This window comes from Calypte anna, chromosome 3, assembly GCF_003957555.1.
Source record: "Calypte anna isolate BGI_N300 chromosome 3, bCalAnn1_v1.p, whole genome shotgun sequence".
Taxonomy (NCBI): Eukaryota; Metazoa; Chordata; class Aves; order Apodiformes; family Trochilidae; genus Calypte; species Calypte anna.
The window spans coordinates 92273375-92297681 of NC_044246.1; the positions used below are offsets into that span (position 1 = coordinate 92273375).

Sequence of the window (24307 nt, forward strand, 5' to 3'; positions counted from 1 at the left end):
AGGGAGACATTCAGTCTTCCTTCTTAAGACTCTTCTACAACAAACAGACTGATAATACCTACTGCAGGCCAGGATGACCAAACCCACATCTGCCTGTGCCTGGATACAGACAGGGACCTTGCCCTAGCAAACTTGGGCTCTGAATGGAAATGTTCAGCAGAGGGACTGAGATGATGATGGCTGTTTTGGGAACAGATGCTCTTGGAGTGGCAGTGTAAGACACAATTATTTTCAGTGCAACAGCCTTCCTAACATATAAGGCTGTTCCCACTTCACGCACTGGCTGCTTCAGATCCCATCATGGAGTCTGGGAAGCAAACTCAGGACTGAAGGCTCCACTCTGAGGCTAAGACATTTGAAAATCCTGTTGGAGAACTGGTCTTTTTGTTTATTCCCATTGTGTTATTGTGGATGTCTTACCAGTGCAGAAATTTAAGGACCTGAACCCTTGGCGGGCTAAACATAATGCTAAACTACTTCTTGCTGAATTTTCTCTGTCCTGGAACGCTCTCAAATTTTAAATAAGCCCTAGAGAAAAATGAGTATGCTTTGTTTATTAGGTACAAAAGAAAACTTCAAACTGTAGCATACCACCTAATGGCAGAACAGCAACATTGTGCACTGGTACCAATAAACACGCATCTGGAAGCCACATCCCAAACCTTTTGTTTATTACCAAGCTGCAACAACCTGCCAGCCCAGCACTACTTTAGGGAAAAAAAATAAAATCAAACTCCTCTGCAAAAAAGAGCCTGCAAACTAAGCCAGAGAGAACTTCTATTTTAGTAATTTCTGTTCTAGCAACCTTAGCAATCTATTATGATAATGGAAGTAGAACTAATGAAAATAAATTTACTGGAGGTGTAAATTTAGTGTGAAACATGTAGGGATCACAGTGATTTTTATGTATCTTCTCAAGGGAAAATTAATTCTTTCAGAAATAAAATGTGTGAAAAAAATGTCTACCCATCGTGGCGTTCCATATGAAAGAATAATTTAATTTGGCAGGATTTACTAGTCTTACTTTTCTTAGCTCTGCATTATATCCAGCTATTTCTCACAGAACATTCTAAGGTTAAATTAATAAATGTGCTACAGACATCTCCAAAAGAAAGCAGAATACGATACTGTCTTCAGAAGCAGTCAGGTTTCATTTACTGTATTCTGAATATGTGTTCCATAAAAATCACATTATACTGTAAATTTTAACCACCTCTTGCTGTCTTGAATGATAGGTTACATGTCAGCATGGTGTACCTGGACCCTCCCAAATGGGCTGCACTACCAGAAGTGAAAGCAGTTTTAGCTGAGAATGTCACTTTTATGCATCCAAATAAACTTCGACTCAGTAAAAGATTCAAGTTGCTCTCCCAAACCTTTGTTTCAGCCAACATCATCTAGGGCTTGTGGTTTTAAGAATTCTTTTCATGACTTAGGAACTACTCTGGACAAGGCAGAAGGCAATGCACTAACTGTTCCTTTCAAGCCAGTAATTTTGCCAGTTATTTGATTAAAGAAAGCTGCTGATCCGAGCATAAAGGACTAAGAATGAATCCAGACTAAGTGATGATCAGATGGAAGTCTGATTTCTTTACAAGTGCCATTAATACTAACATGCTCATTTCTGAAATCCAAACTGTTTTGCAAATGTATAAAAGCTTCTGTATTTTTCTCATCTTCAGCAGTAGAAAAGACTAAATGGAAAAGCACCTCCATGGTTCAACCATTTTAATGCTGACAAGAGTTAAGCCGGCACACATTCCAGGGGAATTTTCTTGGATTAAAAAAATCAAAATGGCTTCCATTGTTTTTCTTCTTTAAACGAAAAACACTGTGTAAACACCATGTGTTTTTGGAATTTTGACCAGCTTGGCCCATGGATACAGATTGAATCAGGAAGTTAGTAACTGGAAAGTGCTGAGTGCTGGTCCTCTGCTCAGAGCACTGAATCACATGGTCTCTCCTCCCACCTACAGCCCAGCATTACACATAAGGGTTTAATTGGTGTTGATCTCCAATCAGATCCAGTCAAATACATTCAACATTTGGTCATCTCAGCATCATCTCTCTAGACTTCTGCTGTCACTAATCCAGTGCATTAAAGAGATCTATAGCCCCAAGAACCCCCTTTGTTGCCTCTTGTAGCCCTCATTCCATTTTTAGGAGTGAACATGTCCCAGCTCGTACAATAACCTATTGGAAAAAAGGACTGCAGAGGTGCATACCTTATTCTTTTATTCAGCTTACGAATATCATTAGTAAAGGACAATTTCTCAGCAGCAAACTACATATACTATATATACTTTATATAGTATTTATATATATATACACACTATGTATATATACGTTGTATATATATATATATACTATGTATATAGTGTGTGTATATATACTATGTATATGTATATATATACACATAGTATATACTATATACACTTTTATATAATTAAAAAGACAATAAAAACACAGAGACTAGCAACTAAAGCCTTGGATGGAGTGAAGGAAGTTGCATAGAAGTTCAGCATGGAAATAAGTGAATCAAGTACTGGTTTAGTAGCTGCATGTGAATACACAGTAACACTATCTGCTGAGAAACCATTTCAAAAGACCAAACTAACTTGACTTTCCTCTCTTGCTAAATGCAGAGAAGCAAGCATATTAATCACAGCTCAGTCTCACAGATAGAAGACTCCCATTTTTTTTTTAGTGAAGGAATGTTTCGTATATTCTTCATCATTGCCTGAGACTTCTGTTGATTCAACATCTCAATTTATGACAGGACATTAGCTAGTTTTTTTGGTTTTTTTTTTTTTACACCCAGAGTATATTTCAAACACATGTCTAAGGTAAGAAAAAAGAAAAGCTCCAAAGAAGCAAGAGAAATCTTGGTATGAAAAGAGCTTTGAACTGAAAGACTCTGCTGTTACTTCCAACTTGGTTACAGGCCAAAACTCTACCTAAATAAATAATCACTACCATCTTCTGCTTCTTGGGACAAAAACTTTTGACATTTCTCAGCTGACAGAATTAGATCTTTATCTCAACAAATACGTAGGTAACTAACATCTCTCCCTGTCTGCCAGCTTGGCCATATTTCAAAACATGAAGCTTATATTCTAAGCAATTGTTTTTCCCTTCAGCAATGAGAACATAATACACTCCTTATTAAATGTTCTATTGTATGCAGTCATAGTGCAACTGCAGCCTAAGAACACAGACCAAAGGAGGGTTGTAGACAGACTTACAAGACTAGCTATGAAAAGCCTGTTTCAGATATACACATCCTAATTCAGAACTCAGGCACCTGAAAGTTTATCTGCTTTTCTCAGATAACCTCTGAATTGTACAACACAAAGTCAGTAGGAGGTGAATTCTACCTATCAGTCTTGCCTAGCATGTAGTGCATGCATGGTAATTCCTAACTAATCATCTTCAACTGCATGAAAATTATTATTTCTTGGTAAAATAAGAAATTGCAAGGGATTGCATGTTCAAAATCATGATTTATTGATGTATTTTTAATCATGTAGCTCCTTGCAAAGACACATTTTATAAATTATGGAACAAGTATAGTTCTTTCCACAGCTTTCACATTTTAATCCTCAAGTCCAGGTCAGTATTTTGAAATGAGATGTTCAAAGGCAAAAATGTAAAATGGCTTTAAAAAACTACACTAAAAAGCTCCAGTTCTTTCAGAATTCAAGATACATATATAATAAGCAGTATTACAGTGTCTGCACTACACCCCCAAGCAATATATGCAGAAGCAGCATACAGTACCTCCACCAAACCCCAAGGTACACTTCATGATTAGCAGTACACAGCACCTGAACATTTATAGCAGCCTCAAAATTTATCTTAGTACAACAAATGCTCAAAGGGTTTACAGGTTCTGTAGCAAGGTTAGAGATGGAGGGTTATAACACATTGCCATCACTTCCAAGTGAGCCCTGCTTACCTGTGCATTCAGAGCTGGTCAATGCACAAGCAGTACACCAAAGCATTTCACCATTGCACTGTGACACTTCCCTAGCAGAGCCAGGTACCCTGAAAACTCCTCCTACAGTACAGAACAACTCAATGCTCCTCTCCTCTTCCTGCCCATCCTGTTGAGAAGGCAGGCTGCACTGAATTTCTATCAAAATCAAATTATATTTATGACCCACTGATATCACTGCATTGGTGGGGATACACTTCTGGACTTAAAATTTTATGCTTCATGCTTGCTTGCCCTTGTTTTTTCTTATGTTGATGTTGACAAAATGCCAGATCTTAAAGGCAAACGAAGTAAGTTTAATTTAAAGAAAACATTTATTTGAAGTTCTTTTCAGTCACACAGCTTAACAGATTTAAGACAATTTTCTCCCCTTCACATTTCAAGCCTTCACCAGGGACCATATACACTGTCCCACGGACAGTGAGACTTTCCTATAACAACTGCTTCAGGACAAACCTGTGTCCAGGCAGATGAAGATTAATTTTTTTAAGCAAACTGAATTTAAAAATCTTTTTTGAAACAAGCAAACTAAAACAAACAACAAATCTTTGTTATTGAATTCATGTCACAAAGTAAAGGTGTTTAATACTGATGACCCTGATCTCAAAACAACCCCCCAATCATTCATAATCAAACAGAACATACCACTTTCAAAAAATTCCCCAGAATTTAAAAATGTTCCAAATATATACACATTTATAAATTAAGTGCTCATTAGCTACAACCTTGTATACATGCAAGAGTTGAGAGAGGAAAAGGTGTTTCTTAGAGCGGCTTTTCTGAGAATGCAGTAAAACTCTTCACTCGTGCAAAGAACAAAGGGGTGTACATTTTGTCAATATCGAAAGTAGTAACAGCTGTCTCACCAGTCGATCTGCAAAGAGGATTGTGGAAGTTAAATTAGACCCCAGTTTCTGTTAAAGTCCTTCAATATTGCATTAATTTTTCAAAGTACAGCATGTGCACCAAACTGCAGCTGGAATGTAAATGTCTTTCATGCTGCCTCATTCTGAAAGCTTTGGAATACTCGATGTATCATGCTGTACAGAATATACTTCTATTTCAATACCAAAGAAACCATTTCCCTTCCCATTCTTATTATTAGCTCCAAGATGTGAAACAGCACAGGATGTCACTCAAGTCACCATATTAACATTCAAGTAAAAATCCCCTTTCATTTGTCCACTTAGAACCCTGAATTCAGAATACAGACTGACAACAAAAACTTGTATGTTCACAAAACTTTAAAAAGAAACTCAAGTACTTCTGAGTATCAGTGACAAAAAGCATGCATCCTCCCAGCTGTGTTTTGTACACCTCTTCACTCGTTTCAAAAGTACACCACCATGCTGACCAGAACCTGAGCAACACAGAACCTTCATGCTGAAAAGAATGTCTGTGATATAACCTTTTCTTCATAATTAAGTATGAAAATATTTATTTTTATAAAAACAATTTGTCTGTTTATCTAAGTTACCTACTTGCTCCAATACCAGTAATTCCTAGATATTATATACTTCCAGCATAACAGCTGAGCTATGTCCCTGTAGAAACACTGCAGAGAGAGATTATGACTGGAATACAATGCCTAAACCCACCCTAAACGCCAATATCAAACACCTCGACAGCCAGCTTGCCAGTCATTTAGTGTGTCAGGAGCAAGAGCAGCATCCATGACTATTGCTTGGCTAATCATCAGAAGAGCTGGTCACATGCCCATATTTTCCATTGCTGGATTATAGTTTGTAAACATTATAGTTCTCACATGATGGATGCAAAAACTTCTAGCTTGCACATCCACAGAGGAAAAGAAATATACCTTCATGAATATGAATGTTTTCCCCATCCTGCTACAAGCACGACACTAAACAGTTCAACCCTAATTCTGAAATCATTCAATGACTGTGCATAAATCCTTTAAACTCCTAAAATACTGCAGTTCTGCTGCTTAGGAAACTTTTCACACCATTATAAACATTACAAAAATCTTGGAATTTCTTTAAGTGAAAGTTCATTACAATATATAAAAATCAGGACCATCTACTATTTTCAGGACCTTTTGTTAAAGCCTCCTAAGTCTCACAGGCTTTACATCTTCTGTACTTAGTATGGGACAAATAAACATCACCTGTGTTTCCACTCTGTGTATCCCTCTCTGATCTTTCTCGCTGTTTACTTACTTGTAAGTTATGTGGCAAGAATGATGTATCCAGACAAGTTTGTTGAACCTCTGGCGCCCACTGGAGCACAACTGTAGTCCTACATGAAAACTGTGATCTGTTTCTTGTGCAGGGACACGGCAGAAATACCTGTATTTATGGTAGTCAACTGGTTTCTGTGAAGAAATAAAAGAAGTTTCATGACCTACAAAGAACACACTGTTCAACTATTCATCCTGACAGCCAGGCAGCTGTGAGGACAAGTTGTCAAACTCTCATATTTAAAACAAATACTGGTATTCCTTGACAATACATCAATTTAGATGTCAATTACGGAATAAGTTTTCAGGGGAAGTAAGTGTGAAGGACCCTGCACAAACTATGCAAACTCTCTGTAAAGTAACACTTCAAATTCTTCACAAGTTTCTCTTGACAGACACTTTATCAAAAAATTCAGTGCTGTAAATAAATTCACCATTCAGAGTTCAACTAATGAGCACTGCTTACTTAGCTCTATTTAATGCTGTGGGACACAGCTGCACCCAAGCAAAACTCATCTCAGAAAATGCCTTATTCATCCTTCCCTGCAGTTTGTTAACAAACTACCTAACAGCACCTTAACATGGCAATTAAGCCTTAGGGGAGAACCACTGCTTCAATGTGAACCAGATATTTATCTGTCATAATAAAAAGATTATTACAAGTTTGGGGAGAAAAGGTAAGATAAATCACCACTATTTATAGTTTATTTTCAAACAATTTTAAAAATGAAATTAACTTTTCAGTCTTCTGGTGTTCTTCAGGTGCCTAAAAATGTTAAGTCTGACAAAAAAAAAGCCCCCTCCTTAACTATTTTTCCATTGTTCTGTTTTTGCTACTTACCTCTTCCTTCTTCTTCATTATTACAGCAAATACTTTGGTTTGATTGTCTGTTTCCTGGGAAAGGCGATAATGGCCAAGCAAGATTGCATCCGTTCTGGAAGGTTAAGAGGAGGATAGCATCAAGGACATAAAAACATTCTGTCTCATAAGAGTGATATAACACAAATATCAGCAATGAAGAGAAGACTGACTGTATATCATAATCAAGGAAACGATTTCTTATTGCCATTTAGTAAAATGCAAGGCTCACTGGCAATATGAAATGATGAAAACGTTTTTGAAAGCTGCTTTTAATTATTCCAGGCAGGACAGTAAAGGTAAGTCAGTCTCTTCTGCCTAGCTTACTGCTAAATATTTTCAGATTTGTGAACAGCTCAAACCTGTTCTGAAGTTGCAAATTATTTTTTAGGTTTTTAAGAAGCTTGTGCAAACATCAAAAAGAAAAGCAACAATTCAGTCATATCCCACCAAAATCCTCACTTTCCTTCAAACAGCCAAGGAAGTGTAAGAACGCAGTCAGTAACAAAATATATCTTTAATAGTACCAAAATAGTACCTTTAAAACTATTCTAAAACAACCAAACTAGTCACATGTATTTCTTCCATCTTCTTTCTTTAGAAATTTAAAATCACAAAACCCACAAATGAAATTTACTAACAGTATCAGGACCTTAAAATTAAAAATATCTTTCCATAACTGTTTTTTTTGTAGTTCTCAGGAAAGAACCATGAACATATATAACACAATACATATAACACTGTGTTTTCACTCTTCTGTTGCTAAGCCAGGACATAGAACAAGAGACAAAAAGAAGTAGAAATTGCCAAGTAAAAGCTAAACAAAAACCATGGAGCCAAACATTTTGTCAATAACCTTGTATTTTTAGTCCGTAAGCGAGGAATTATAGATTGAGGATCTTCAGGAGTTGTTAGCATCATAACTTGACCATCGGGAAAGAATCTCAAATACCTGCAAAAATATAATTACACAGTACAAACCTAGAAAACATATTTTGTGTTTTGTTTTGTTTTTTTAATCACAGGATGTTTCTCAGAAAGATACAGCACTTAATAGGCAATAGGATTTAAAAAGTTTCTTCCCACATGATACAACAGACAAAAGAAATCAGAAATCAAAAAAGCTTTGAAGATTATAAGATTCAAGTTACAAAAAGTTATGAAACAGAGCAGAAGTTCAGGCATTTTGACACCTCTTCAAAGCAAGGCTACCTTGGAATCAAAACTGACCTCAAGTAAGTTTCTCCATTCTTATCATTGACTGAGACAAATTCAAGAAAATCTTGATTGAGGTATGAGTACAGAATGGACAATGTCATATGGACTTCCTGAAGTTCTGGGATATGATAAATTTTTACAATACTTAGAGACTACTGATGTTTGTAAGCCTATGAAAATTGCCCTGAGATTCAAAGATTTCTATTAAATTTGCAGCCTCAGAAGGGACAAGATTTAAGCAATAAATGCTGGGAACATTGAGAAGAACAGCAGAAAACCAGGGTGAGAAAAGAAATGGCGAGGTATTCATAGTAAATTGAGAAAGCTCACCCTCTTGATTATTTATGTGTGTTACAAATAAGTTAAAAGACAAGTTTTATAATCACCTCCCTTTGCTGAAAACAACTATTAGATCAAAACGTAAAACAGAACTGATTTGAGGAAAGAGGTCTGTGTACAGGTCTGACTGTTGTTAAGTTTTATCCACTTGACATTGTGTAACAGAGGATGAAATGTTTTTCTAAGCCCATCTCTAACTATCATTAATAAATCCTGTTTCTCAAGAACTATTCTCAAAAAGTATACATAGCTTTATACACTGTATTAGTTCTATTGAGTTTTACAGTATGGTAAATATCTGTGATATCAAGAGCTGGATTTTAAGAACTTAAGAGAGAGAAACATTTCACTCACTCATTGTACTACAGTTCTACCTGTAATATTCCACTTGGTGCCATGCTCTATAGAAACCATCAAGAGATTGTTCTCCTTGACGTATGTATTTTGTCTTGCTGATATATACACCTGCAGGAAAAGAAGATATAAGTACACAATCAAAAATTAAGTACATAAAATATTTCAGATTAAAAAAACCAATAAACTAAAACTTCTGTGCTTACTTTTGTTACTTCAATATATGGAACTTTTTATTTTCATTCCTTGTACCCTTCTCTTTATAGCCCTTCTCTTTATAGATGTTCTATGAATTTAAAAGCCCTAATCAAGTCAGATTAGGTCTAAAAATGTCACAAACATCACAGCCACCTGATTGCTTCTGTCACCATTGCATGCATTAAAAAAAAAACCTGTTCACAAAAGTCCACCTTACCATCAAATCGAACGCGAGGCCTTTCCAAAAACATTTCCCTCCAAGAGGTATATGGAACAAGTTTATTGCAGCTCCTGCCCCATATTTTCAGACAGACTTGATGCCAGATTTCAGGATCTCTAGTGACAAAGAGAAAAAAACATATCACATAACTTTTTTAGCTTTTATATATGGAAGAAATACACTGCATTAGTTTGGATGCAAATAAAAGAAACTTTCTTGAACAGCAATAGATCATAATTTTAAATCACTGACTAATTTACTTAATCCTGGAGTGTTTCACTTCTTCCTCCCAGTGAAATTCAGGAAAACAATGCCATTTTCAGCTAAGAACAGAACCACAACATTGCAGCAGACTGGCAAGTCTCCATGTGGCCATGAGGATGACAACATGACAGACATTATTTTGAAGACCTTGCAACTCTGACTTTCAAACAAGACACACGTGAGGTTTTCAGCAACATTTTTTATTACAATGAGAAGTCATCTATCTAATGTATGTGATGTATTAAAAAACTGTCTAGCACCATGAGGAGCATGACACGAAAATTGCCATGGGAAGAAAAATCAGGACATGGTCCTACATGTAGGATCTAGCAGTCCAAAAGAAAGAAAGAAACAAACAAAAAACGAGGCACCAACAAAAAAACAATCCAAACAAAAAAACCCACAACAACCCCAAACAAACCAAAACCAAACAAATATTCAAAAATAACCCAACACCAAAACAAAAAATCCCAACCCCCCAGCACCTTTCCAACACAGGCAACTTTGCTCTACAGATTTATTACCCGGCTCTACATACTGTTTACATATGCTCATTTCCTTACAGCAGAGAGAAGCTTCATTCTGTTTAAATTTTCTACAATACCTGGCACAAATGTAAAATCCTCTACAAACAAGAGATAATTGCTCCAATGATCTTAGGTCCAAGTCACTCGAAACCACCCATCGGAAAATGTACATTAGTACTTCCATAGGCAACACTGCAAAGGGAAATTAAATCCTTGTTAGAGGGTTAACCTGTAAATCAAGAGCTTACCTATAATTCCAGGTTTGACCATTACTGAAGTTCTGACTTTCCATAAAAAAATCCTACTTTTGCACACTGTAGCCAAATGCCAGGAAAAAAAAAAGAAGTTAAACTAAAAATGTTGCTGTGTATTAAAAAAAAGGCATGAAAGAACAAAAATTGGGGGTTGAATGTGCATTCTGGTAAGATGATGGAATAAAACACAGGTTCAGACTATAAATACCCACAATTGTAAGGTGTTATACCAAAAATTCCACATATACATTACACACAAAGCAGTATTTTCTTCAAACTGATCAAGTATGTACTATTCCCTCAGGGCATACTGATTGTGGATGATAACTACCTAAGCTTGGGCCACGTTCAGGATTGGATAGGTGGTGTGAAGACAACCTAATGACTATGAAATGGGTATGATACCACTCTACACTCTGTGGTACAGCCCCAGTGATTGAAAATGATTCCATACAGCATTGCTGTGATGAAAGACTTTCTAATTTATCACAAGATAATGACAATCTTCATCAAAACACCACAGGATCAAATAATAATTTTCCCAGCATTATACATTCAGCAAGAAAGCCCAGGGAAATGAAGCCAAAATTCTTCCTAATAACTTTCTGCCTTCCTAAGTTTTCTCTGTTGTTTCAGTTGGGTATAATTTGTTTACTGTTCTTATACCATCAGGAATTACACTTCATTTGTTTTTAACTACTGCTGTTTTCTATGATTTGAACTGTATCACCACCACATGCACTTAGACTTGATGATTTTACTCAGTATTGCTGCTTTGAGATCAAACAGAATCACAGAGAAAATAGCTGAGAGACACAAAAGTACAATAAACAGTACCTAGCTGTAAATACTGTGGTAGAGACCACAACTTAATAAAATTCTTAATAAAAATCTTAAAAATTTTTAGTGAAACAAACATGCTCCTTAAAAACACTGCATTGCTGCACTCCCACAAATCCACTAAGTCTGTTTTTGGTATAAAATTTGATGAAATTTGATGAAATTTTAGTTTCACATTTCAGAATACTACATATTAAAAAGTTCATACATGACATTGGGCACCAGTTTCTGTATTTCATTTCATGAATCTGACCATTTTATTGTTGAGAAGTCATAGATTTGCTATATTGCCTGTATTTACATCCATTAAACTCATGTTTTCTAGTATAAACAAAAGTTGTGCAGATGCAGTTATTGCTACGGGGCACAAAACATTCTCTGGCAATTTAGGACCTCTTTGGCATGCAAACTCTTAGTGCCTTGGAGAATGGGAGATACAAAGGCTTAAAAATTTGCTACTACAGCTAGCAGGTATTCATCTCCCATTGTGATAATCACCAGTCAGCCAATGCCTTTGACTATCTCCCTTACCATCCATGTTCCCATGTTTCTAGTAAACTAGGAACTAGGGATTGTTAAGACGGTTTTGTTCAGATACTGGACACACCCTCTAGGAAAAATATTACAGTATTCCTGGCAAAAAATGCTGCCTTGGTTCCAATCCTTATTCTGCTAGGACTTTTCTAGAAATTGATACTTTTCAGTATGATCTTGATCTTGAAAAATTCTACTTAGCAGTAGTACTACATGGAAAAGTTTGTGTGGTAAAGGCAAAATCATTTTTGAGAGGATGCTTAGTTCACTGATGACCTCTTTTCCTTTACATCTAGCCATAAAAAGAAATAAAAATACACTGTGTACTTTTCTTCGAATGTGGCTTGAGAATGAGGAACACAAATATATTAATAATGTCAGAGTGAATCATCTATATAAATTCTGCCTCTGAATTTTTTCTGTGTATCTTATCTCGTACCTGAGATATGGGTCTGGCTGACATCAACCTCAGGCTGACAGAGTTTGATTGAAGAATCCTGAAGAGTTAACTGCTGCTGGAAATCTGACAGAAGATCAGCCATTTTGTCATCCTCTGTGTTATCCTCAACACTAGAAAAGGATAACACCAACACTGTGATACTGGACAAAACACACTGACAGATGTCCTTATCTTGGCATGAATACCCTCTCATACCCTTACCCAGTATAGTCGTTTCCTTATTTTTTTTAAAGCAATCTCATTTCATCAAACAATAAAACAACCACTGCAATCCTATCAAATTCATTTATATTTTAATGGAGCACACCAGACAGTAATACCTTTTTTATTCATTTATTTCCAACTGAAATTTCTTTTTGGATTAGAGAGTTCACCATTTTCAGCGAAATCACAAAACAATTCCTTGATTCCATGTAAAGACAAACCTGATCTTTTACTTGGTCTAAGATAAGCCATACAAAATAAACCAATTATTATAACTGATGAAAAGTTATATTTTGTAATCCTTGTCACAACGTAAAACACTGAAAACAATTAAAGATTTTGGGTTTTTTACTCTTGAATTACTCACAATATGCTTGTTACTTGTCAGTAAGCTTGGAGGTTACTAAGGGGTAAAAGAACATTACCACATTAAAAAAGTAGATCTAAATTTAAGTTGTATGTCATAACATGACCCCCTTGATCTCATCACCAAACATTTACTTTCCCCTGACTTGGCATACAAGCTAGCTGAGAGATCTTCCAGTCACTTTTTAATTAAACCCTCCTCTAAACAAGCTTAATGGAATGAGCTGAGAATATAAGCAAGCAACTAGCAGACCTAACTATGGTTTTAAAGCAGCGTAGAAAAAACAATTATGTTTGAACCTGTCATAACTAAGACCATAGTAAGATTCTGCTCTGAACATACCCTCCTTTATTTTGATAAATATGATGGCCCCAGTACCTACAGGCCATGTTAGAAATTGTTTTTTTCAAATGTAATTGTGTAATTACTTTTTTCTTACCAAGATTGTATGATGCTTGTACCACAGTAATTCAGAAAGTAAACCTACCATAACTAGAATCTTTTGCAAAGACACCTCAACAAATGCTGCTTTTAAACAACAATTAAGCTGACTCCTTTTTCCTCACTGTCATGTAGTGCTGGAGATGGTGTAGAAACATGTACAAAAAGTAATGACAATTCATACAGTAAGTGGCAGATGTTTGGAGAGGCTTAGTGAAGGGAATAGAGAAAATAGTCCTAGGAAAACCAAGATCTTTCCATGACTGTAGGTTATTATGCAGTATATTTTCTAGTCCACAAATGCACACCAAAGATTTCATGCTAGCAATGCCTTTAGAAATTAAAGGAACGGATGTAAATAAAGCACTTGGCTCATCTTACTCTGTTTTATACTGAGTCAACTGCTGCGCTGAAGCTGTACTGTCTTGGGGCAACAAGATGAAGCTAGTAATACCACAGGGACATGGTTCTACTTTCCTCTTCTAAAAAGAACCTCTTGATTTCTTGTAGATAATCAGCAGCATCTACGGCTGATACCAGTGAATAGTGAATTTAGAAGCTGTTCCATAAGCTTGTCTTCACTATGTTGTTGAGCTATAGGCTTGGCCCTACATGGAATCTTGTCCTCAAACATGTACTGGGCTCAATGTATGTCAACCTTAAGCCTCTACACATTTGGTATGTTGAGGCTGGGGGTATTCTGCTTCTTGCAATGATGAACAACTAGACTACTAAGATTACAACCTATAAGCTTCTAATGTATTCCTGTAGTTACTGGAAATGCTCCCATTTGCCTGTACTAGTATATTACTTCATTTAATTATGATGTTTATTCCATGCTGCAAACCTTTCACTAATAGATCTTTTTGTCATCTACAACTTTGTAGATGATCCTCAACATGTAACACATGAATCTGAAGATCAGAAGCCAAAGTAACGAAGAAGTAATGAAGTGACCGATGCTTTTTTCTTTTTTCTATGTAAAAAATTAACTACTTGTAACCCTTCCACTTGACTTTTTGAACTACAGCATAGGAAAGTCCTCCTTGAACCAATGCATCTGTAAACTTGGTATGAAGCAGTCTAGTCAAATGAAAATAGACAAGTTTTCTAAACACTGAAGAGACAACTGTGTATTCACAGTAGAGCAGTCATACTTTAGAAACAGAATGTCAGGTTTCAGTACTCCTAAATTAGCAGATTTTCATACTTACCCCCTCTTTCCAACCCCATCACCTTCTGGAGATCGTGTATAGGTGATCTTAAACTCTATGTCAGGTACAAGCTGCATGGCTAGACGATAAAACTTGATGGCTGAAAATAAAGATTTAATATTTAAGCTTTCTCATCAAACTATGAAGATTTTAGGCATTTAATTAATAATTGACCATGCAGAATATGAAAGAGAGTATGTGGTAGAATGCAAAGTCCTTCAGACATAAATAACATTAAAAAAGTCAAAAGGATCAAAAAATATTGTTGTACTTTTAAAACACAAACAATAGACAAAAAACCAAGTAAATTTTACTGTAGCAAAACCCTGGAAACTACAGAAGACAGAAGCAAGCCACTCAAAACACTGAGGGTGAGGAACCTGACCGGAGGCAAGAAGCCATTTAAATAAACTATGTAGCAATCACAGAACTACCGGGCATGAAGGAAAAACTGACAGACTGGGCTTCTTACAGCATGCAGAGAAAATATTTCTGCCTTTAACTAACTAAAGATGCTGAAAACATAGAATAGAGAAACAGACCCAGGAAAATCACCCTGTGGGAAGAAGTTATTCAAGCTGCAGAATGCCTGTCTGCCTTCTGAGTTAACTCTGTGGATCCTTCCTAATTTAAGTTGATTCATTGTATGTCCATTCAGTCTGTTTTAATACTGGAATTAAGATTCCAGTAGAACTGCTCTTGTGAGAACTCTTTGAGAAGACCTTACAGCAGCTTTCCAGCACATCAAGGGGGCCTAGAGGAAAGCTGGGGTGGGGCTCTTCACCAGAGAAGGTAGTGACATGGTTTTAAAGGTTTTAAACTGAAAGAGGGTAGATCTAGGTTAGATATTAGGAAAAAAAATCTTCACTGTGAGGGTACTAAGACACTAGAATAGGTTGCCTAGGAAGGCTGTTGATGCTCCATCCCTGGAAGTGTTTAAGGCCAGGTTGGATAAAGCCTTGTGCAACCTGGTCTGGTAGGAGGTGCCCCTGCCTGTGCAGGGGGTAGGATCTTGATGATCTATAAGGTCTCTACCAATGCTAACCATTCTATGACTCTATGATTATGTACGTATTTAGATGTCCCTGTATCCTCACATGGTGATACCAAGACCAGAGGGCAACTCTCCCTCAGCCTGCACCCTTAACAGCAAACACAACCCCAAAATAAATAAGCATCACTGAGTTCAGAGCTCCAAATCGGACACACTACTGAGCCTGAGAAGCCTGAGTTCCAGGCAAGCAAGTGTTCCTACTTCCTTGAGTTCATGTCATGGGCAGTGACTGACAAGCAGTGTCCTTTGTCTGCTGAGCAGGAATACCAGCACCCAGCTAAACAGATCAGTCTCAACATTAGCATCTAATCTTGCAGCAAGGCCTCTGCTGTACTCAGATATGAACATGCTGCTACACGTAACTGTCTCACAAATGTCAGCTGCCATCAGGTTTGAGAACCAGCCTGAAATGTCACTTGGCATTTGGTGACCTGGGCCAAGTCAGCAGACAGAAGTGTGGTGTAAAAACAGATGTCCCGGCATGTTCTCAGTCATGTCATGGGTGTGGGACCACGACTCTTAAGGTCTCATACAGAAGTATGCGTAGAAATAGGTCTGTTCTGTTGAAGCCTGAAATCAAGTTCAACTGAGAAACAATGGATTCATATTCATGCAATCCAGATACCTAAAACACCCTTGTTAACACCCTTGTTGCAACTGTTAGATGTTACCACTCCTCTGCTGTTATGCTTAGCATACAAAGAGTACACTCAAGCAGATGAAGCTATAGTTTTCATTTTACATAGATGGCTTTACTCATTTTTTTGAAGTTACTTGGAAACTGATGGTACAATCTGCTGCACAATAGGTTACAGATTAGATTTAGTTCTAACATCTTTTTTTTACTGCACATTTAATTCTATACCCAACACACAAAATACCTCAGCCTAAAGTAATTTTGCCCCTTAAAAACATGTAATAAATTGGAAACTGAACCAACTAATCTTATTACCTACTGGGAACTAATATTTCTCTCAGTTCGTTTGAGATGAGGAACAACCAGAAATCCCTTGCAAGGGAAAAAAAACTCTGATGGTGTAGAGGAAATTTTGTACTCAACTAGTAGCTGAGTTAGGAGCTTCCAGAGAACTCTCAGTTTTGCATATAAGCAAAGGTCTCTCAAGCCACAGGGGAAAGTTCTCCCTTCCCTCAGGGGAGCTGTTATTGCTCTCTGCAGCTATCTAAAAGGAGGCTGTAATGAGGTGGAGGTTATCTCCACTACCCCTGGTATCTTTACTAGTGACCTACAGGATTTGAAGGTAGAACGGTCTCCTTACTGTACATATTCTGAAAGCTAAATAAGAGAAAAAAACTTTTAATTCCCATTTTTGCTAGTGCCGATAGATAAGCAAGCTAAGCATCTTAAATATTTATGGCAAACTTCATAAAATAAGATTACCAGATTTAAGCACTCCCTTCAGGAATTCTTGAAGAAGCTACCTTAGCACACTGTGTAAATTTAAGAAACAAAACAAAAAACCCAGATGAAAAAAAACAAAAAAACCCATGACCCAAAAACCACAACAAAAAAACCCCAAAATAACAACAAAACAAACAAAAAACATTCCATGGATTAATTAGTTCTGTTGAAAGTAGAATTAAGAAATTAAGTGGAAGTAAGAAATATAGCATACTGCCCTGCATAATTACTGTTACAAAAGCCACATAATGAAACATGCTATATGAAAAAATAATCCAGTGCTTCATTAAATTTCAAAATACCATCATTTTGTCTGTAAATTAGAGATTCTTTCCTTGATCTCACTTTAGCTTCATCTCAACCTTAGAACTGTGATACGCTGCTTCCTTTTAGAGCAAGTTTGTTTGCTTATCTGAATAACTGAACTCTTGAATTACTATGTCTGCTGTTCTAATTCACTGGCATCATGCAGTCTGGCACTTAAATCAGTGTTGGATTCGTCTCCAACAAGGGTCTTCATTGTAGACTTCCATATTACCTTCATAAAGGGCCCCATTTTGTTCTTCTTCCACTGCCTTCAGGAAAAGTTCTTTTGCCTGCACAATAAATTACACAGAACACTTCTTAATTTCCTTACAAATACAAGTGCACGGTCACCTGACTTAGCGTGATGCTTCATCTTACCTGTTGTACTTTACGAAGCAGATTAATAAAATAATTCCATAAGCAGAGTGAGAAGACACATCCATGTGCTACAAGCCCTTACTGAAATACCCAATCAATAAACTACCCACATTCCTGGCACTCACCCTGTGAGGGACCAGCCCTCAGGACCTGTTCAGTCTGTGTCTCAGCCACACTCACTCATCACTGTTTAAGCTAAACAGGTCTATAAAAGGAGGAGCTGGGATGGTGTGTTCCAGGAGCTTGACTGACATCAACCCTCCCTGGCTAGCTGGCCCAACATTGGGTCCAGCAACCATGATTTTTTGTTATCTATCTCTAACTTTTTTTCTATTCTCTCTTCCTTCCTAAAATTATTAAAAGTAACAGAAGGCCTACCATGACTTTTTCCACATCAATGTATTGTGACTTTTGTAATCAAAATATCAGCCCTTATGATTGTGCAGCCTGAGCATACATAATAAAAGTATTAGCTTTCATGAATAATATGTTCCATAGTTTCAATTAAATCTTAAGTTAAAATACATATGTTGAGTGTCACTTCACCTTAATCTGATCAAGGGGCATCTGATGGTCGAGCATTTCCTCAGAACTGTAACATTTTAATCTCTCCCCCCAAAAAAACAGATCTGAGGCAATTCACCCACACCTTGGCTGCTCTCTGAGAAGGAGTTTAGAAAGCAAGAGGGTCCAATCTGTATCTCCCTAGGTGCCCTATTCAGGCCATGACACTCCCTTACCTACAGTCTTGAAGAAAGCAGACTGAGAATGTGATACAAAGCTTAGTACAAAAACTAGAAAAATCAGTGTAGGATTATAAAAAAACATTACTATAGAGACAAGAGGTTAATCAACTCTGTTGTTTTTCTAGACTTAATTCAGCATTATAGTATATATATAGTTATACAGTTACATAGTTACAAAGTATAGGAAAGTTATACTGCAATACTAACACATGCATAAAATCCCAAAATTATTCATCTGTACCTTTTCCTCTTTTGCTATCTCCTGCTTCCCTCTTGCATCTACAGACTTTACTCCGGGTCCTCTTGAAGATGCTCTGCATGGTGGAGGTTCCAACCCACTAGAACTCATACCTGGGGCAAGCTCAAACATCCACTGAGCTCTGAACATCTGGAGCTCTGCCTGAAAAAAATAGATTAGTTCTAATTTAGTATCACATATTCTGACAGTACACCTTCTGAGGAGAAAGTACAATTATGTAGTATATATAATCATTATATATTATATAATTGTTATAATATAGAGACAAAAAATATTCAAAATTATGCTTTATGCTTCCAAATCTTAAATGGTTTCAGTGAGTTCAGACACAGAGAGTTAGCAATTGTTCTACAGTAACTTTCTTAAAAAGAGTAAATAAGTACTTGTTCAATATCATTCAATAACGTGAGTGCTTTTACCTAAACTGTTCACTGTAGAACAAAATGTTTCAAAAAGTGGTTGCTAGTACTATGGCTACGAACTAACACTCCACAGAAAAGCATTCTTTCTAGACATGGTGTTTTTTCTTGTTTATGCAGAGTTATCTGAAGCATTAAGTCAATCAGTTCTTGAATTTAAATTATAGAAAATCTAGTCTTCTGTACACAAGCATCCTAAGATTTACGACAATCACAGCTGTCATTTATAGAATACACAAATGAAACCTCACATTAATTTCTCTTTTAAAAAGAAAGTACTGTGTTCTGTGAAACAAGACAAGTTGTAATTCTTGCAATTCATTTTTTCAGCATCTTTGAAGTTACAATTCATGTGTCTCTTGCAATCAACACAACTTCTGGGGAGCAACTACACAGAAATCTTGTATCATGACAGAATGCTTTTCTATCAGATTGCTTTTATGAACTTTGTGCTACAGAAAGGAGCAACAAACTGGAATTCAATCGAAACAGAAACTGCTGTCCAGCTTCTACAGTTCTTCAAAGAAATTCCAAATCTGCCACAAACCTTCTTTTCATCTACACAGATAACTGAAGACTGAATTTGACACTTGGAACACAATACAAAATTAACCTGTTTCACTTTTGAAGGGGCAGATTAAGCACTTGACAGATCAACAAATGTGTTATAATTAAGTAAGCATAAGAAATGCAGCTTAAAGCACAGCAGTACTGTACTGGTAAAAAAACACTAGCATGAGAGAGATACCTGAAGATTTGCTTCACCAGATCTTTCATTGTCGTCAGTTCTTACCAAATCAGAGTGACAATCTTCTTCAGCTTCTGCCTAGTAGAAAGCAGTCAGATGTGATTTTAGAGTCAGCATAAATCCCTACAACACATTCACAATGCTCAAGTGTCATGGACATTGATTAAAAAAATTTCAGTGTACTCCCTTTTGCCCAGCCTACCCCATAGATCAATCTTAATTAATGATAAAAATTAATCTAAAAATTACTGGTATTGTTTGCACCTCCCTATTAACCCAGTGAAGTTGGGTTTTGAACTTCAGTCACATCAATTTAACACAGATTAGTTTTGTATCACTTGAAAGCCTACATGCATCAGGACACTGCCATAATACCTGAATATTTAAATACACAAAGGGTCTAAGTCAAAGATTGGAACCAAAGCTTGGGTAATAAACAGTAGTGTGCTCCATACAAGAAATCTAAACTTAATCACTATCTGCTCATTGTAAAGCTAACCAGTAATTTTGGTCTAATTAATATCTACAAAATAAGACTAGTACTTACAGAAGAAGACTAGTGCTTTGAATACCAATAAATACTTTATGAAAATTAGGAAACAATATGAGCAATCTTAAACACTACATGTGAAACTAAACAAGAAGTGTATTATGAAAGAAAACAAAAAGCTAGCATGAGAGCTTGACAGATGCTTTTATTTACAGTACTGCTGTGAAGACAGGTTAAACAAATAAAACCTTAAATAAGACCTTTAGCTAAGCTTAACAGGGCTCTACAGTTAAGACAGCTAGTCAGAGCAAAATTTAAGACAACACAAGTAGATTCTCATTGTGAAATATACTGAGATTTATATAATCTATACAAAACCTAAGGAAAACTAATCTTGAGCATCAGTGATAATCCACTACAATGACAACAGAAGCAAGACACCAGTATGGGGGAAAAAGCAAACCTCAAAAAAAGACTGAGATGTTTGTCACTTGTTTAGTTTCTCCTTGTAGTTGAAGCACCCCAGTTTTTCTACCACTGTATTGAAATTCAGCTCTATCACTCCACCAGTATATAATGCAAAGTGAGATTATAGGAAGGTAAACTTTGCATTAAAATTTGCACAACTCTTTTCAGCAGTCTTTTTACCCTCTCATTCCTACTGTAGATAGTGCTCAGAGACTTCAACTGATATTCTGTCAGTGAGATTCTTCCAAGTTCTCATGAAGAAATCTCTATTTTCTGCAGAAATCAAAGCATTCTTATATGCAGAAAAAAATTTAAATTTTTATAGCATTTGGCAGTTCATGATAGAGCTACAGAATATCGGCAGACCTGATGGGAGGGCAACCTTAAGCTCTCTCTCTTGGGGAAAAGTACCTCCCTGGAGCTCAGCTGTAGTACTTGTCTCTGGCTCCCCAAATGACCACAAACTTACTGGCATGTAATCTGTAAATGTCTCAGTCGATTTACCTTTTACAACTGATAATGCAGACAGCGTGATTGGTTAAACAGATACTGCATCTGTTTCCACACTCTGATTTTAAGACTGTACATTTCTAATTTCTCAGTGGAGAAAACAGATAAGCCAGAATGCTCCAAAGCACTAGCAGCATGAAATCTGAGCAAGGAGTAAATAACTTAGGAATTTTATGGATTTTGAGTCCCGATTTTGATTGGAGGCAGTTAATGTCCCATGAGTCCTACAGCATTATTTTAACATCCAGAAATTATATCCATGATAGCCAAACTGAGATTGCCTAAGAACAAGCCAGCAATTAAATGGATGTCTTATAAGTGCATTATTATGGCACTGGGCTGAGACAAATCGGGCCTCTCCCTGCCTGTGCAGACTGCAAAGCTTCTGGTTTGCAGCTCAATTATGTCCAGTCAGCTCTCAGACTGGGCAGAATAAACCTGCTTTTATCTCCAAAATGCAGAGACCAGTAAAGTTATTTCTCAACTAAATCAACATGCTATCTTCTGGTGCATAAAGGCACGCCCAATAAAACCTTTAAGTCATGGAGCCTGTAATAAACTAATTTATGATTTGAAAATACTTAGAATTATGAAGCTGGCTGAAGTTTACCTCTTGTTCAGACACTTTTTGTTTCAGAAACCAGTTTAAGAGTCTTAGTTCTCCCTGTCTCTGCTCAACTGCCCTACTTCTCCATTTCTGAGTAGCAGTCACCATTCTGGACCACATGCTTCCAAAAGGTCACTCACTGCTCTTTAAAACTTGCATGTGCTCTCAATCCACACAAAAAATTACACTTAGTTCACAGCCTACAAGCTCTAATGATGTTGATTACAACTCAGGTTGAGTTTTGTCATTACCTCCTCCATGCTGAGTGTATGTGTGATCTGAAGTCTCTCATCCCAAAGGTTTGTATTCTGGCAGGAGTGGCAGCATAAGTGACTATCTTTTTAAAGTTACCAGTAAAGGAATTAATTCACATGGCTACTGCATAGCTAACTGGACTGGAGAACCTTTCCACTATTATTTATCTGTTGAAACTCTATGGTTTTGCTACAACAAATGAGTGAACACACATATGGCTGAAGGAAGGATCTTCACTAGCTCATGAGACCACACTTAAAGCAGGCTGTAACTTGTAAAAATTGGATCCTTATCCTCACTTTGACAACACTAAAATCATAGCTACAGTTTCTGAAGTTCACAGAACTCTGCACTGTAACCATTACTTAGTGGATGAATCTGGCCGGTTCATCTTCATGCTGTTGGCCCTCCTCCCACTACAAGTCAGCTGTCATACAGAACAGTGACTTTATCCTGCTTGAAAGTGAGGTATTCCTACTGAGTGTTCATCAGCTCAATCAGTTTTCCATGAGAAAAGTGGTTGCCAATCAAAAGGTCAACATGCCAAAGGTAAATATGTGAATTAGACTCCAACCTAAAAAAAGTCAGAGTTGACTTGACATTTGTTTGCAAAACTTTAGAAACTGTTTGCTAAATAAAAAACTACTGTATTTGCACAGCTTAGTTTTAACTGTTTTGCAATCAGTAATTACACGTTGATTTCCTCACAGCATGACAATCACTGAACTGTCTGTATCATCAGGTCCCTTAACAGTGGAGATCTTCGTTTCAGCAAAATTAAGCCAAGATCAGGAACAGTTCAAAGGTACCTGCCACCACCTGAGCAGGGATGCATGTGAACTGTAAAGAACTAAGTGACAAGCAAGCATGACATAGCAAAAGAGTGACCAGCAGCTAATATTCTCCTTGGTTTTATAAGAAACTGAGAAAGTTGCTCCATTTTTCTGTCAATGTGGTAGAAGCAAGACTGAGTTAAAAAGTAAGTTTTAATCACAGTAGTAAGGAGCTTTAAGAGCTACTGAATGATTTAACTTGGAACGATCAAGTTCTCATCATGGATACTTGAATCCATATCGAGGTGCAGTCAGAAAAGCAAATACTGAACCAAGCAATATTTCTGATAACAAAGATTCATAGAACGTCAGGTTGGAAGGAACCTCAAGAATCATCCAGTCCAACCTTTTTGGATAGGAACAAGGTTCAGACAAGTTGGTCCAGCACTTTGTCAAGCTCAGCCTTAAAAGCATCCACTATGAAATCACAGACGAGTGCCCGGCCCAGGGAGACCTTTAAATTACCAAGTGACTTTATGCTATCTGTTTTTTACGGGAAAAAAGACAGGGCACGCTCATCTGATTCTATGATTCTATCTGCAGTGACACAGTGATTTGTTCAGGTATCTCCAGGGACAGCTAGGAGCAGGTCCTCTCAATCAAGCAGCCCCACTCAACAGGATAAAGCCCATTGCGGAGGGCAACCGTGCCTCCCCGCGGCGCAGTCATACGGGCTGGCATCACGGCACTTTCCCCACCGGCGTCACCCGGTGCCCGCGGGCCGGGCAGGGAGCCAGGCAGCGGCACTGCTCGGGTGGCCGTCGCTCCCGCCGCCGGGCACTCGCCCCCCTGGCTCTCCCCCGGCGGTGGGGCCGAGCTTGGGATGTTCCTCGCCGCCACCCCCTCCCTGCGGGGCGCCCTGTGCCTCGTCCCCACCCGCACCCCCCGGCCCAGGCCGCACCGCAGCGGGAGCAGGGCACAGCCGGCCCGGGCCCGCTCACCATGCTGCCAACGCTCGGGCGGCGCTGCCCCGTCCCGGGGGTCTCTGCCCCCCTGCTCGGTCCGTGTGTCCTCCCCGCGGGGGAAAATTAGCAGAGTTCTCGGTCGGAGAAGCGCACCACGCAGCGGGAGTAACTGCGGGCCCTGCGTACGGCAGCCATCTTCCCGGCGAGTGAGGGGCAGGCGGGCGGGAGCAGCGGAGACACTCGGCCAGACAAACCCGCAAGGTCAGAGCGCCGCCTGACGCACGGGCCGCTCTGAGGCGCGGGACATGCGGACTACGCGCCCCAGCGCGCACCGCAACCCGCAAAGGCTCGACCGCCTGCAGCAGCGCGGCGCGCTGCCTGCTGGGAAACGTAGTCTCCGGGCGACATCCCTGTGTAGT

General features: G+C 37.9%; 1 protein-coding gene across 2 annotated transcripts; it reads right to left on the reverse strand.

Annotated features, from left to right (window-relative positions):
* Window positions 1-3483: 3483 nt before the first annotated feature.
* FBXO9 (F-box protein 9) lies at window positions 3484-24270 on the reverse strand. 2 transcript variants are annotated; one of them, XM_030446618.1, is made up of 13 exons: window positions 23925-24270; window positions 19821-19898; window positions 18636-18794; window positions 17503-17560; window positions 14491-14590; window positions 12244-12374; window positions 10254-10368; window positions 9383-9501; window positions 8988-9078; window positions 7913-8008; window positions 7039-7132; window positions 6178-6332; window positions 3484-4871 (listed from the first exon to the last, which is right to left on the reverse strand). In XM_030446618.1, the coding sequence occupies exons 1-13, from the start codon at window positions 23925-23927 to the stop codon at window positions 4763-4765; spliced, it is 1308 nt and encodes a 435-aa protein (XP_030302478.1). In that variant the 5' UTR covers window positions 23928-24270; the 3' UTR covers window positions 3484-4762. The 2 variants fall into 2 exon arrangements, with proteins under 2 accessions (XP_030302478.1, XP_030302479.1); XM_030446619.1 differs by having other exon boundaries at window positions 19821-19894; window positions 23925-24136.
* Between the last annotated feature and the right edge of the window lie 37 nt (window positions 24271-24307).

Excerpts from the sequence above, each read along its gene's own strand:
- FBXO9 (XM_030446618.1), bottom strand. Across the intron at positions 18,795-19,820 it reads CTGGTGAAGCAAATCTTCAG|GCAGAGCTCCAGATGTTCAG; the intron begins GTATCTCTCTCA and ends TATTTTTTTCAG. Across the intron at positions 4,872-6,177 it reads TCTTGCCACATAACTTACAA|ATCGACTGGTGAGACAGCTG; the intron begins GTAAGTAAACAG and ends TCCTCTTTGCAG.